Below are 14,214 nucleotides of genomic sequence, written 5' to 3'. Positions count from 1 at the left end.
TGAGAGCAGTGATGCAAACGTTTGAGTTCCATCTAATCTCAGTATGAAATAAATAGATGCATGTACTTAGACACCACCACTCTCTCAATGTCCTTATTGTGTGTAACTGAAATTGGTTGACAGTAGGGTGACACTCTGAATTTTAATGTCTGTGTTACAAACAATTGTTAAGAAGCAGAGCTGTATTACACTCTAATCGCAGGTGTCCTGCTAGAAAGGAGGGTGGCAACAAGAATGTGATCCTGTTCTTTGTTCACCAAAAGTGGTCAAGGTTACATCCACAATACTCTCCCATTACAGCAACCTATTTGTGGTTTATGTGCTCTGTGGGCACTGAAGCTTTACTGGAAAGGCCAGTATAGCTGATAATCTTATCAGGTACAAAACACTTGTTTCCATCCTCAAAAGACTTCAAGCTGCTACTTAAGCCATTGAGCTCTGAGGCCAGTGACCACAGGTGAAGGCATGAGTGACATCAGTGCCTGCTCTAAACTGTTAGGTTACTCCTGGGAGATGGCAAGTGTGCTCAGTTCAAACCTGATCTGGACCTTTGCAATTTGCCTTCCTGCCCAGCCTGATAGGGAATGAAAGAACCAGCCAAAAATAGTTGTAAGACTTGTCTGGAAATAGCTTTCAATATGTTTCTGAAATTGAGTAAGTGTCTGAGTGTTTGAAGTAGTCACTTTGTTTGGCTTGTGCTTCTACTTGAATTTTTGTAGGTATTAGCTGATGAGACTGGATCTAGTAGAGTGTTAGATACTTTGGGCTTGCCGACAAAACAAGATCAGTTCACTGTCCCAGAGAGCCCTGATTGGCACTTCATTTGCTAATCAATTGGTTTAGGTGGTTGCCAGGCTGATGGCCACCTGGCAGAGCCTAGTGGGGAGGCATCAGCTGCTGTGTCGAAGGTTGCCACCCACATGCAGTTTTCTCACCCTCCAGAAACTGCCAGGTGCCACTGATGGCTCACAGTGCAGATCTAGGAGGAGTGCCTGTGCTCTTTGCTTTCCAGTGCCTCTGGTATGTGGGCTGAGCAAGCCATGCCTGGAAATGAGCTCTGCAGTTAAACTCATCTACCATAGGTGGGATTAATTTCAGATTCTTGGGACACCACTGAGTTGTGCCTGCTGTGTCCCCAAGGTTGGTCACAGCTGCACTGGGCCTGGATGTGAGTGCAGAGGAGGGAGCTATGAAAGGCTGTCTCTGAGCAGCAAAAATGTTCTGGATTTTTACAACTTGTCTGCTGTCTCCTAATGTTACGGTGCTCTGGCAGGAGTGTCAAATATTTAGTGATTGACTTCACCCTGGTGTCAGGAACAGGCCTTCAGCAACGTGGGATCTCCATGTGGTTGTACCCAGCCTTCATTTGGACTCTTGCTGTAAGCGTGTGGACTCTGCTGTGCCTGACAAGAACACAGGTCCATAGTGAGCTTGATGGGGGACAGCTGTGGTGAAATAAATCAGACACCATCAGCAATGCAGAGTCTCTGTTTCTTGGGGTGGCTGTTTGGACAGGAGGGTTTCATGAAGGTCTTGCCATGGGCTTCTCTGGGGCCTGGTGAGTTTGAATAACTGCTTCTGTCAGCAGGTCTGGGTGTTAACTGGGGGCAGGAGCTCCCTGTAGCTGAGCACAAGTCACAAAGCAGTGTCCTTAAAACCCCTGATGTCTGTTGTGTCTCCCTGATGTGGGAGTCAGTGGATTTGTTAGGGACCCATGTTCCTAAAGGTCATGCACAGAAAAGATGCCAAAGGCCCCCAGTCATCCTGTGTTTTGGGAGATGTTGGAAATGCAGCTGCATTTGCCAGCTGAGAGTGCCCTAACTTGGCTCCTGCTTCGTGTTTTGTTCCAGTAAGGCCTCACCAGTTGACCACAAAGACGTAAAACCTTATTCATCAGCATGTTGTAAGCCTGGCAGAGTTGCATTCAAGGCAAGACGGATTTTTGACATTGCTGCTGAGTTTCTGTACAGTCAGCCTGGACTTGCAGGTTTCTTGGCTAGTTGATGTTGTGCTCATGAACAAAGGGTGGGGGTGGTCAAACACACCAGCTAAGGATGGATGCCTTCCCAGACTAGGGGTTGAAACCCCCCGAGAGGTTTATGGATGTCAGCAGTGAGCAGAATGAAGGTAGTTGATCCTGAATGCCTGTGGCAGATGCTGATGCTTTGACACAAACAGCTTCTGGGAGCAGGAGTCGCTCTTAGAGCTATTCTCCTTTTGCCCAGTCACCCTTAGCAGTGCAGGTGACACGTTGCAGCATGATGGTTAATACCTTCACATAGCCCTGAGAATATTTTTCAGCATGTTCAGAGGCTGGGCAGTGATACACCATCAATGACAGAGCAGGTGTTTCTTTCAGTGTTCGCAGTGCACACGCAAATGCAATGTCTCACCTTCTTGCGGGTTTGTAACGTCACAGCAGGAGCTCTACTCACTGTTCCTGCAAAGCCTGCTCCTCTTAAAAACTCCTGTTGGTTCCACAGTGGGGTTGTGTTAGTACTTTTAAATGCTGCTATGGCTTCAGTGGGAATTTGTAAACAATGCTGAGTGTTAATGTCACATCTCTGCATTATTTATCTTATTTTCTCCATTCCTTTCCACCCTTCTTCCCAGGACAGTCCTCTTAAGGTCACTGTTTGTTTCTTGTTTCATGGGACAGACATAAGGTGGTTCGTACATGTGTATTTAAAGAGGAACAATAATTTTGTGTTTGAATGTCACAATCGCATGTGCAGGTTCAGTTCTCAGGATCAAGGCTTGTAGCCTGGATTTTTCCAGTGTTGGGAGAGGAGCAGAAAAATCTGATTTCCTCTATAATCATTTATGAAATGAAATATTTGCCAGCAATGGTAGTTTTTCTGAGTTGTAGAAGCCTTTGCTCAAGCAGAGGACTAATCTTTCAAGATGCCCCAGCCCCTTCTCTTATAAGTGTAAATATTTGCTTGCTAAATACTTCTAGCTTAAAAGTTTGGGGTCAGCTGTGTTCTCTTCTGCTCACTTGTAGTTGCTCTGCATTTGGGCAGTTGTTTACAGTAGCAGATGCTGAATCCTGGTTTCTCCAAGAGTTCATTACTTGTGTAAGTGATGTTTTACCATTGCATAGCATTCTAGAGAAGCTGCTGCCCCTTAAAATGAACTGGATTAAATCACATTGGGAACCTCAGAGTGCTGAGATGGCTGTCCAGGGCTCCCTTCTGTGATCTGTGTTTCCACGAGGCAGTGGCCTCTCCTAGACGTGGATGTTTTACTGCTGCCAGCCAGAAGATGGGCAGGTGTGTGACAGAGGCAGAGTTCTCTGCTCTTGGGTCTGTGCAGCCTGTCACCACACCAAAAGAACTAAAGGATTACTTCTAAAACCTTCACTGGGGTGTGCCTGGGGCAGGACAGCCTGACTTGTCTGAATGCAGGAGCACATTTCTTTGTGTGTTGAAGACTGCAATGCCTGCACTGACTGCTGTGTGCTTTCCTTTGGCAGATGATGCCTTCATCAACCCCCATCTCCAGAGGATTTTTGAGCGTGTGCGTCAGAGTGCCGACTTCATGCCAATAAAGCAGATGATGGTGAGGAATATTCCTGAGTGCTTATCGCGGAAAGGGACAATGGACAGAAAAATGCCACCTCCCTCAGTAAGGGAGGTGGATGGGGATTTTATAGAATATTTCAGTAAGGTTACATATTTTCAGTTGGGGGTAGCATGTGATTCCTTTTCTCAATTATGTGCTGTCTTTCTCTCAAAAAAATTGAAATTTGGGTCTAGACCGAGGGGGAAAAAATTTGGGAGTTTTTCATGTCCTGCGGTTAATGTTGACATGGAGTGGGATGCTGCCACAAATATGGCTATAGGGTCTTGTTGAGTGTAGCTTCTTCTTCTGTTTCCTCTTCTCTTTCTTGTGGGTCTTAAGGCGGTGTCTAGATATGTCTACATCCCATTTTAAAAACAGACTTACAAGCCTCAGTCTGCTGGAAAATTAACAGCAGCTTTGTCCCTACCATTTTGGTTAACTTTCCATCAAGAAAATCCAGATTGAAGCGAATGAAGTGTGCTTTCCCTAGTGTGTATGTTCTCTGTAAATTAACGTGTAAAGGGCGATGCCAAAGGAACTGCCAGCACTACCTACCTTCTGAAAGACACAAAGCAGAGCTAGAACTTAAATATGACAGTCTGGCAGGGTAGCAAAAAAGATGTTAAAGCAGGCTGTGATGTTTAATTGTCAATATTGCCTTAAAGAGAGTTGTGCCTGGATTGCTTCTCTTCAGCTTAGCAGCATGATGAAAGAGGAGAAATAGCTCACTCATTTTCCTTGCTCATTTTCTGGAAGACAACGAGTGGCACCTAAAAGGGGATGTTTGTATGCCAAGGCAGCAGTGTTTGTGTTCAAGATTTCTGTCTTTTAGGGCAGAGCCCCACAGAGATCTGATAAGCACCTGTTCAGTGCTGGGGCAGCATTGCTGGCTGCACCACTCCTTGCCTAGATGCGCAATGACAAGGCACAGAGGGTGATCTAGAAAGCAGGTTATAGGTACTTGGAACTCAGTCACCTTAGAGGAGCGTGATTTCCAAGACTGACAGTCTTAAATCTTTGCTTCCCATACCCTGATCCCTTCTGTTTATTTGTAGAAAACTCTGAACAATGATCTTGGCCCCAACTGGAGGGATAAACTGGAGTCCTTTGAAGAACGTCCCTTTGCTGCTGCCTCAATTGGTCAGGTTCATCTGGCACGCTTGAAAAATGGGAAAGAAGTTGCCATGAAAATCCAGGTGGGCTTTACAGAGCAGCCATGTGTTGTTTGTGCTCACAGCAGGGCAGGGGAGCTACATCCGTACTGCTAGACAAATAAGAAACATTTTAATGGAAGTGAAGATGTGATGTCTTACCTAGTGCAAGCTGAGTAGAAAAGACAGGAAAGGCTTTGCAGCTTGAGCCAGTCCGAGTCCAGATGAGCAGGAGACATCCTATAGATATTTCAGTGTAGTATGGGATAATTGTGCTGAGGGACTGCTTGCACTTTTAGGGCTGTATGGGAGGGTCCCACCTGCTCCATCCTTTCTGGGATGTGCATATGCCCCAGGCCCCTTTCTGGGTGTCAGCAACCTCAGGTGGCCATTTCCAACAAAACTACATTCTAGAGCTAAAGCCCTTGTACATCATGGTTTATAATCCCAAGGAATGAGGTCCCTTGCTGACTGAGCAGTATTCCAGGCAAAGCTGGTCAGCTCATTGCTGGGTTTTTGTAGTATGGGGAGACTTTAGAAATAGTACCAATGGGTGCTGATGTATTCTCAAGCCATTTGTGTCCCAAGTGCTCTCTGAAGTCAGGCCAAGGTAACAGTAGTAGAAACTCATCCCTCTGGCATCAGCACATATTTTCTTCAGCCTTGCAAGCTCCTTCCCTTCTTGACAGACAGTGAGAACAGGATGAAGTGCCTTTGCCAGGACTGGGCTGGGACCTCACCACTTGCCCTACTGCTGGGAATGACACACTGGGGCTTTCAGGGGTGTGTGCTTTCAGCTGTGGGATGGAAATGACTGACTGCCGTGGCTGTTGTGAGATTTGTGTGTCTGAGAACCCGTCACGTGTTGGAAGAATTCCCATCAGAGGATGTGAACAAAGCCATTCTGATTGCAAGGAGCTGCATGTTAGCCTGTCTGTCCCCTGGTTTAGATGCTGGGCTTTGAGTAAGCTTTTAGAGGAGGAGGGATGTATGGCTCAGGAATATCCTGACTCACTGCCAGGCTGTAGGTGGCTGTGATGTGGGGGCAGTGGATGCTTAGCCAGGTGTTTTTATCATGCCCTGTACAACCAGGCCATCTAATCTTAACACTGCTCTCTGCCATTCTGTCCCACAGTACCCCGGAGTTGCCCAGAGCATCAACAGTGATGTCAACAACCTGATGGCTGTCCTGAGCATGAGCAATATTCTCCCTGAAGGTAAGAACACTGAGACCCTGGCAGGGCTTGTGTTCTCACTGGTGCAGGTCGAGTTCTGCCAACCCTTTTCAAGCAGCACATTCCATGTGTCCCTCCGAAGTTTGGTCTGCCCAGGAGCAGATTTCCTGCAGAAAGCAGGAGAGGGAGCAGATGTGGGCAGAGGGTGCAGGGCCAGCTTGGGGGCCCATGCTCTGTTCCCCTGTTTGGCTGCAGAACTGCTGCTGCCTTTGCTGGGGCACAAGCCTGCTCCAGTGGCCACTTGGTGGGGTGGGAAGTGCACCTGTGTGTTTCCTGGCCATGTGTATGCACACACCTGCCAGAGTAACCTGCACTTGTCTTTTGTGTGTTCTCTATAGAGACAGACCCATAGGGATTCTTGGCATAAAGTGCCTGGGAATACTCACTTTTAATAGCTTTCTAGGCTTGGAGTATGGATAGTGTTCAGGTGAGGTAGTCTTGCTTTGTCCTGTTACTTTCTGGTACATTTGGCAGAACTCATTCTTCTTCCATGTTCCCTTGCAGCTCTCCATGCCTGCCATTCTGTGCTCTTCCTAGACATTCTCTGTTCTTTCCAATCAGAGCTGTGGAGAACTGTCTTAGAACTTGCCCAGTGTCCCAGCACATGGATAAGTCCCTTCTCCCACAGGGAATGCAGGATTTACTACTCCTTTTTCCAAATACCTGCCTGCAGCAGCTGTAAATATTAGTGGGACTGTACAAATGCTGCTCAAAAAACAGGCTGGGTGCTGACAGAATCTGTAACTGTTCTCTCAGGTGGCTGGGCAGGGCCCTGCAGAGGTTGCTGCAGCCCCAGCTGTGTCTGGCCCAAGAAGTAGATTGGTTTCCCAACTTCAAGACTAAGAAGACTGGGCTTGGCATCTCAGGCCCTGGCTACGTGCTGCTGCTGCAGTGCACTGTATTAGTCATGCTGACTGTTTCTACCTGGCAGTGCCTGCTGCCACTTGGAGGCAGATATAGAGCTGTTTTTGGCCAGTGTTTTGGTGCTTGTCTTTGGTGCTTGTGTCCCTGCACAGCCATGCCAATAGCAGGAATGGACATCTTGGGCTGTGGGGTGGGAGCTGGGAGAGGACTGAGCTCTGTTGCACAGAGCAGTAGTGTGGATGTACCTTGACTTAGGAGCAGCTGTGTAGCCTGGGCCTAGGATTACTGCACAACCTACTTCTAGTTGGAACTACACCGTGGCTCTCTGGGGCATCCTGTACTCCTCAGCTCAGCTGACTGGATAGCAGGCTGCTCCTCAGCTGCAGCCCTGGAAAGCTTAGCCTAAGGAGATCCTTTTTTCTAAGCCTGCTCTCTCCTGTGCTGTTTGACTTTCAGGTTTGTTCCCAGAACACTTGATTGAAGTTGTGAGCAGAGAGCTGGCCCTGGAATGTGACTACCTGAGAGAAGCTGCCTGTGCAAGGAAATTCCAGTATGTTCCCACTATTGCCTTCAGCCCCTTCTGTGTGTGTGTGAGAGGCAGGAGAGGTTGCTTACCTTCAGGGATGGTGGGGAGCTGACTGCTGTGCCCTGCCATGTGGCACAGGGGAAGGGTGCATTGTTGTGGGCTGAGCTGTCCCCCAAAATCACCTCCTTGTCTCAGCTGGGCGTGGCTTAAAATGTGGTCACCTCCTCCTGTGCAAGGTTGTCTGTTCTGCCCATGTGAAGGTGCTGCAGTAACTCGTGAAGCTGGGTTGCAGTGCTCTTCTGTGTGCTCTTATCTCAGCCTGTTGTCAGCCTCTCCCATCCTTCAGCCTAGGAGGTTTTCAGTTCATCTCTCTTAAAGCACTTACCCCAGTGCTGCCTGCTCCCTTGGCTTGCCATAGCATACAGATGGTGGCTGGATGCTCTTCCTGTCCTGCTACAGAACTGCCCCTGTGGCACTGCTCCCCTTGGCAAAGTAATTCTTCCATGCATGCAGTCTGGCCCTAAAGCCAAGTGGGGTGAGCAACAGAGCCCAGTGGCCCTTGATGCACCGGCCTGGAGCCTTCTTAATATCACTGCTCTGGCAGGAGATGTGACCTCAGGAGCTGGCAGCAGCTGTAAGTCACTGGCAGGGTTTCTGCTGACTTAATCCCTGCTGAAATTGCTGAGGAAAACATTCTGGCAGCCCCAACCAGGGTCTGGGGACAGGCTGTGAAGGGCTGTGTGAAGTGTTGCTGATGGGTCTCTTCTCAGGGCTCCTAAACCTTCTCTCCTTTTTCCATCCCTAGGGAGCTGCTGAAAGACCACCCCTTCTTTTATGTACCCAGAGTAATAGATGAGCTGTGCAGCAAGCATGTGCTGACCACAGAGCTGGTGTCTGGCTTTCCCTTGGATCAAGCTGAAGGGCTGAGCCAGGAGATTCGAAATGAGGTAAATTGGGGAGGTTGTGTTTCTGCCCTTTCTCAGAGCCCTGTGCTCAGCCTGCCTGTGACTGCCAGACTGGGGGATGCCTTGTGGCACAGCAGGGCTGGAGTCAGGGACTGTCTGGAGCCTCTAGGAAGACTTGTTGAGGGAAGGTGCAGTGACACTGGAGTCTCTCTACACTTGCTTGGGCCTTGCAGGCACCAGCATTCAGCAGGGAGGGGTTGGAGGGCTTGAGTGGCAAGGGCAGCTGAAGGGGAGGTAGCCTCACTGTGTGATGCCATTTCTGATGGCCTTAGGTTTGGGGGGACTGTCAGCAAGGGAAAAGGGGTCTTGTGCAGCTGCTCTTCTGGACAGGATTGCAGAATCATCCCAGTGCAAGCAGTTGGGTGTCATTCCTGCAGGACTGACCTGTGCTGCACAGGGCTGCTGGTAAACAAAAAGCAGGGATGTGGGGATAGGTGGGTGTTGGTGCTGAATATAGCCAGGGTTTGGAGTGCTGTGGTGGGACAAGCAGCTGTTCTAGTGGCAGAAATAACTGTCCTGGTATTTGGATGTGTGTGTGTTTCTTGGTGTGAGCTGTCACTGTTAGCAGGTCACTGGGGAAGAGGACAGATTCGGTTCCTCTAGTTAAACAGATTCCAGTGTCACATTAGATTTGAAGCTGTGCCAGAGCTGGCTGGCTATTCTTAGGGACTGTCCCCAGCAATGAGCTGCTCTATTACCAGGACTCATTTTAAAAGGCTGTGAGCTGGGCTGTTGCTGCAGGAACAACCCTTCTTTCTGGTAAGCCAGTGGCCTGGCTGACCCTCTGCCTTCTGACCCAAATGGGAGTGTCCTGTAGCAAGGTTGGGCTTGCATTGGGTGCTCTCTTCCTTTCACCTTGGATATGATGTTTACTCAGCTTTGCAGACGCTGGAGAGGGGCAGAGTGAGGCTAGAAATTCTGCTGAACAGGCTCCAGCTTAGCAATTGTCACAGAAAAGCTCTGCTGGAGTGTGTATTTCAGCGGGGGGGGGGGTCTTCAGAGACTGCTACCCTTGCTTCTGTTGATCCTGAGGTGTGGCTCTGCTGCTCCTCCCTCAAGCTGGGTCAGTGCTGAACCCACAAGAGTGCATGCTGGGTCTATGTACCATGCAAGATTCCCATTCTTGCAGCCACCTAGTGTGTAGTCAATGCTGGAAAGTTAAAAGGCAGGACCAGAATGCAGTTGGATGAGCAGTGGACCATCTGTGCCATCTGCTAAGGATGCCCCATGGCAGGTGTGGGCTGGGAGTTGCTGAGAGATACTCCTTCAGCTCTGCAGGAGTTGGGCAGCTTAGAGAAGATGGGTCCTGCTGATGTGGTGATGTGTTCCCTGTTTGCTGATGCCTGCTCTAAGTTACAGGTGTGAGTAGGGCTCACTGCTCTCCTGACTTGTTTCTTGTCTCTCCTTGTTTTTCAAGATCTGTCACAACATCTTGGTGCTGTGCCTGCGGGAAGTGTTTGAGTTCCGGTACATGCAGACTGACCCCAACTGGTCAAACTTCTTCTATGACCCACAGCTGCACAAGGTAAGCCTGAGCAGCCACTGTCCTGCCTACACAAGCTTTTGATTATTCCTCACTCCCACTCCCCACTTAATGAGCCCTGACTGAGATTCTCTCAGATTCCTGTCCTTGAGGCATGGGCAGGTAGCACAGGGAAACCTCCCTTTGGCACTTGCCCTCACTAGGGCTTGGTAGGAAAGCAGGGCTGCTGTAACCCTGGCCCTTGAGCAGTCACAGCTACTTCCTTAATCCCAGGATGTTTTGAAAAGGGTCAGTGGGAAGCTGCAGCAGGCAGTGCTCTACCAGGACACACCTGAGCCCAGGACTCTTCAGTTAAATGCTCTTGTACTGTGCTGAAGATAAGGGCAGCAATTCCTGCTCATTGGTTTGGCTGTTTGTCTATGCTCCATAAGGCAGATGGAATTGCTTTTTATTCCTGAGGTCTGTGCTGCAAAGTGCTGGGAGAAGGTTCAGTGCTGCTCTGTCCCTAAACATGGAGCCTGAGTGGAGCTGCCAGCAGAGCAGGTGTGGCAGTGTGGGACTGGGCATTGGCCATTCCTCCTCAGCCCTGTACTGGTGCAGCTGTTGGGGCTGCAGACTGGGAATAAAGGACTTGGGGGCAATTGGGATGCAGCTGGGAAAGCCAGCTGAGCTTTTTGAAGAAAACAGGAGCATTCTTAACATCAGGTTCTACCAGAATGGGTGACTGTAAATATAAACCCTTTTCTCCATTTCCAGGTGGCCCTGCTGGACTTTGGAGCAACCCGAGGGTTTGATGAGAAGTTCACAGATGTCTACATAGAGGTGAGATCTTGCACTGTGTCCTAGAGAGCTGCACTTGATTTTGCAAATACTCTTATCTGTTATCCCTTTGTACTGGAATACACTTCGGGTGTGGAGGGAAGCAGGGCTGGAGGCAAGAGAGCTGTCTCTGTTCATGTTTCATCCCTTGCCATGGCTGTCTGCATATGTGCTGCAAGCTGCTGGCTCTCTGAGGTGGGATGTTCACAAAAGTGAACTGCAGTGATACTTGCTGGGGGCCTTGGGCAGCAGGGTGTATCAGATCACTCACACTTCTGTGATTTTTATATGAGGATATGCGGGAATTGCTTGTTCCCCATCTCTTCTTGAGATTTCCAGCTTTTCCACAGACAGATAAATTGATGTGAAGCTGAACGTGCTTCCTTTGTGATCACCATGTTCTGCACGTGGTAACTGAGCTGCCAGGGCCAGCAGCTGCCACCCAAAGCTGCTCACAGCTGGCTCTGCTATTTCTTTGGGGGAGGGGCTGACTATTTGTGAAGCTTTTTTGGCTGTCCCTTATGTTCTCTGGGCCATGTGTAGCCCTGTTGGGAAGAGGTGGATCTTTCAGCCAGTAGCCCTTAATGTGCCCAGAATGCAGGCCCCGGAAGAGAGGGCAGAGGCAAGGAAGTGAGCAGGTGGGTGGTGTTGATGTGTGTTCCTGTGGCCTGTGCAGCAGTCCTGTTGTTCAGTCCTCTCTTTGCTCTCCTGAAAGTATTCTTCCTTCTCAGGTAATCAAGGCAGCTGCTGACATGGACAGAGAGAAAGTACTGAAGAAATCCATTGAGATGAAATTCCTCACTGGCTATGAAATCAAGGTATGGAGCAGAAGTGTCTGATTTTGGTGTTGGCCACAGATAAGGTGATTGCAGATCTGTGAAATTCCCCAAATTTCTTGATGTGGTAAAAGTGTCTGTCCAAAAGCCCTTTTGATAAGCATGAGGGAGGAGGATAAAAAAGGTTGTGGCTTTTGTTGGCTTTTGTTCTCACTTCCTTTTGGGAGCAGGAAAAGTAATGAGGATACAGCTAGCCCCAAAACCACTGTCCTTTCTCTCCCTGTGGAAGACCCTGCAGCTTATGACAATTCCTGAAGTTTCATGACTGGGAAGATGGTCTTCTGGAAGGTTTAGTTGCTCAAAACTGTATGAACTAAATGTTCCTCAGTCTTGCTGGGGGCTAGAGGTTCCCTTTGTCATGGACAGGGCTATTTCTTCTGAGCTGTTGCTGTTAGCACTAGCATTTCTTTTTGTCCTTGGTAGTTGTCATGGTTAATGGTGTTACTTATCCCTCTTCTCTTTCCTTTTGGACAGGAAATGGAAGATGCCCACTTAAATGCTGTCCTCATCCTGGGAGAGGCTTTTGCATCTGAGGAGCCTTTTGATTTTGGCAACCAAAGCACCACTGTAAAGATCCATGGTTTAATCCCAATCATGCTGAAGCATCGGCTCATCCCCCCGCCAGAGGAGACCTACTCTCTTCATCGGAAGATGAGTGGCTCTTTCCTGATCTGCACCAAACTGAAGGCCAAAATTCCCTGCAAAAACATGTTCCAAGAGGTATATAGCAAATACTGGAGCAGGAGGGGCAAGAAGCCAGAGGAGTAGTAAGAACGAACTTGTTGTGAGGGCCTGGTTCGGCTGAGTCTTGCAGAGAGCGTTCTAAGCCTCCCCTGCGTTGCTCCCCAGCTCTCCATCCTCTTGAGATGCAGCAGCCCCATGTCCTGGAAGCCAAGTGTGCATTCCACGAGGACAAAGCTGCTCTTTCCTGCTCTGTCTGTCCTGCCTGGACTGCCAGCACAGCCCACAGCTTGCAGGAAACTCTGAGTGCTTCTGTGCTGCTTCAAGGCACCAGCTGACTACCTTGAATGCATTTGTAACATTGTGATGATGGCTGCATATTGAGACGGTTTTGTAACAAGCAGGGGAAGGAGGATGAGAGCAGAATTTAATATTGAAACCTATTTGTAATTGTCCACAAATTGTTTTTTAAAAACCTTCCCTCTTTCAAGCTGAGGTGGAATTCAAGTAGTTTTCATACTGTGAATTTAGAGATTGAAATACCAAGGTGTTCCCTACCACAGACACATCCAGCACCTCCCCCATGTGTTTGTAAGTCAAGTGGTGGCAGTCTGAGAACCCTCCTGGATTCTACTGATACTGGTTTTATGCAAGGGGCGTGTAAGTAGAAGTTTTATGCTTTCTGCCTATTTTTGGCTTGCAAGCTAAACATAGGAAATATTTTAAAAGTCTGAGAATTGAATGCCAGTCTCTTAAACACACACACGTGCACACTCTCACAACCCATCTCAGTTCTGGGAGTCAAACATGTAATCAGCAGAGCTATATCTCAGCACAAATAGTGGGATTCAGCACTGTCTGGTAGGTATCAGCTTTCCTGAGGGCAAGTTAGATAAGCTACAACTCTGACACCCACTGCTTGCTGGACTCCTGATTAAGACCCTCTGTGTGTAAGGCAGAACTTGCAGCAAGGCAAACAATGTCCTGCCTCTGAGCAGCTCCAGCTGAAATGTCACACAGTTCAAATCAGACGCACAGTTTTAAACTCTTGGAGTCAAGCTAGGAAATTGACTTTTGTAGGTTTTTGTACAAAGCCTGTACCTGTATGACTTCCTGATGTCAATAAACAAGTGCTTGTGCGGTGGGCCTGCTGCCTGTGGCCGTGTCATCTTCTGGTGTGTCATCTCAAGTGAGCAGTGTCCTGTTCTGGGGGATAAACAGCAGCTCAGCAGACGCTGAAGCCTGTTCATGAAAATTCTTGGTAATTTACTTTGTTTTTAATCTTCCTTGGTTTAATCATTGTTAGCAGTCTCCTGAACACAAGTCTCTTTGCCTTTCCTGCACTTGTGAAGGAGAGGCTGTTGGAGTTGAGGCTTACCTGGTGCTCATAAGGCTGGTGCTCTTATCTGGTAAGTGCCAGGCATTTATTTACCATCAGGCTCAGCTGGTTCTACTCAGTAACAGAGGCCGGGAATGCTCAGGTTGCCTAATCTTACACTTCAGCATGTGTGAAATCCTGACAGCTGACACTTCAGAGGGAGCAAACAGGTAAGTGAATAAATGGTCTCTGTCCGGAGGGACCTCTGAGAAATAGGAAAACGGGTTATGGTATTATATTTATTCCAAAGCCATCAACTTATAAGCCACTTCATTTAAGACTTTGTTGAACAAGATGCAGCAGTGCAGTTCAGTTCAAAATACCAGTCAGATTATTGTTAACCTTTTGAGAAGAGTTACCTCTGCTGTTCAGTGAAGTAATAGTTTTGCATCAAACAGTTTATCAGTACATGAAGTTACAGTAACTTTCCTTGTTTTGAGTTCTGGTAGACATTGTTTAGTTTTTCTCCTTTGGATCTAGACCTTGTAGCTGTAAAAACAGCAGAGTTGTTTGAGCTGTTAAATGCTTATATTAAAGTTTAAAAAACAAACTATAAAAAGCTGACAAGGGAATTAGATGAGTTTCAGAGCACATTTTCTGAAACTGAAGATTCAAGGCCAGCACGTTCAGAGAACTTGCAAAAGCAGCAGAGTAAGCTGGAGCATTGCAGTTCACTTTTCCACTTGTCCATGTGAGCCCAGATCTTGTGTAT

General features: G+C 48.2%; 1 protein-coding gene across 2 annotated transcripts in view; it reads left to right on the top strand.

Annotated features, from left to right (window-relative positions):
- The window catches only part of COQ8A (coenzyme Q8A), a 42,772-nt gene extending 29,502 nt beyond the window's left edge, over positions 1-13,270 (top strand). For both annotated transcript variants that reach the window (XM_021537004.4, XM_077781917.2), the window contains 9 exons: positions 3,476-3,561; positions 4,620-4,760; positions 5,851-5,932; positions 7,271-7,364; positions 8,146-8,287; positions 9,723-9,830; positions 10,545-10,610; positions 11,339-11,425; positions 11,918-13,270. In XM_021537004.4, the coding sequence (XP_021392679.1) occupies positions 3,476-3,561; positions 4,620-4,760; positions 5,851-5,932; positions 7,271-7,364; positions 8,146-8,287; positions 9,723-9,830; positions 10,545-10,610; positions 11,339-11,425; positions 11,918-12,211 (1,100 nt within the window). In that variant the 3' untranslated portion in view covers positions 12,212-13,270. The remainder of the gene's footprint in view (positions 1-3,475; positions 3,562-4,619; positions 4,761-5,850; positions 5,933-7,270; positions 7,365-8,145; positions 8,288-9,722; positions 9,831-10,544; positions 10,611-11,338; positions 11,426-11,917) is intronic.
- Positions 13,271-14,214: the final 944 nt, after the last annotated feature.

Source organism: Lonchura striata, chromosome 3 (assembly GCF_050655825.1).
Source record: "Lonchura striata isolate lonStrDom1 chromosome 3, ASM5065582v1, whole genome shotgun sequence".
NCBI lineage: Eukaryota > Metazoa > Chordata > Aves > Passeriformes > Estrildidae > Lonchura > Lonchura striata.
This window is presented reverse-complemented; position numbering and strand designations above follow the sequence as displayed.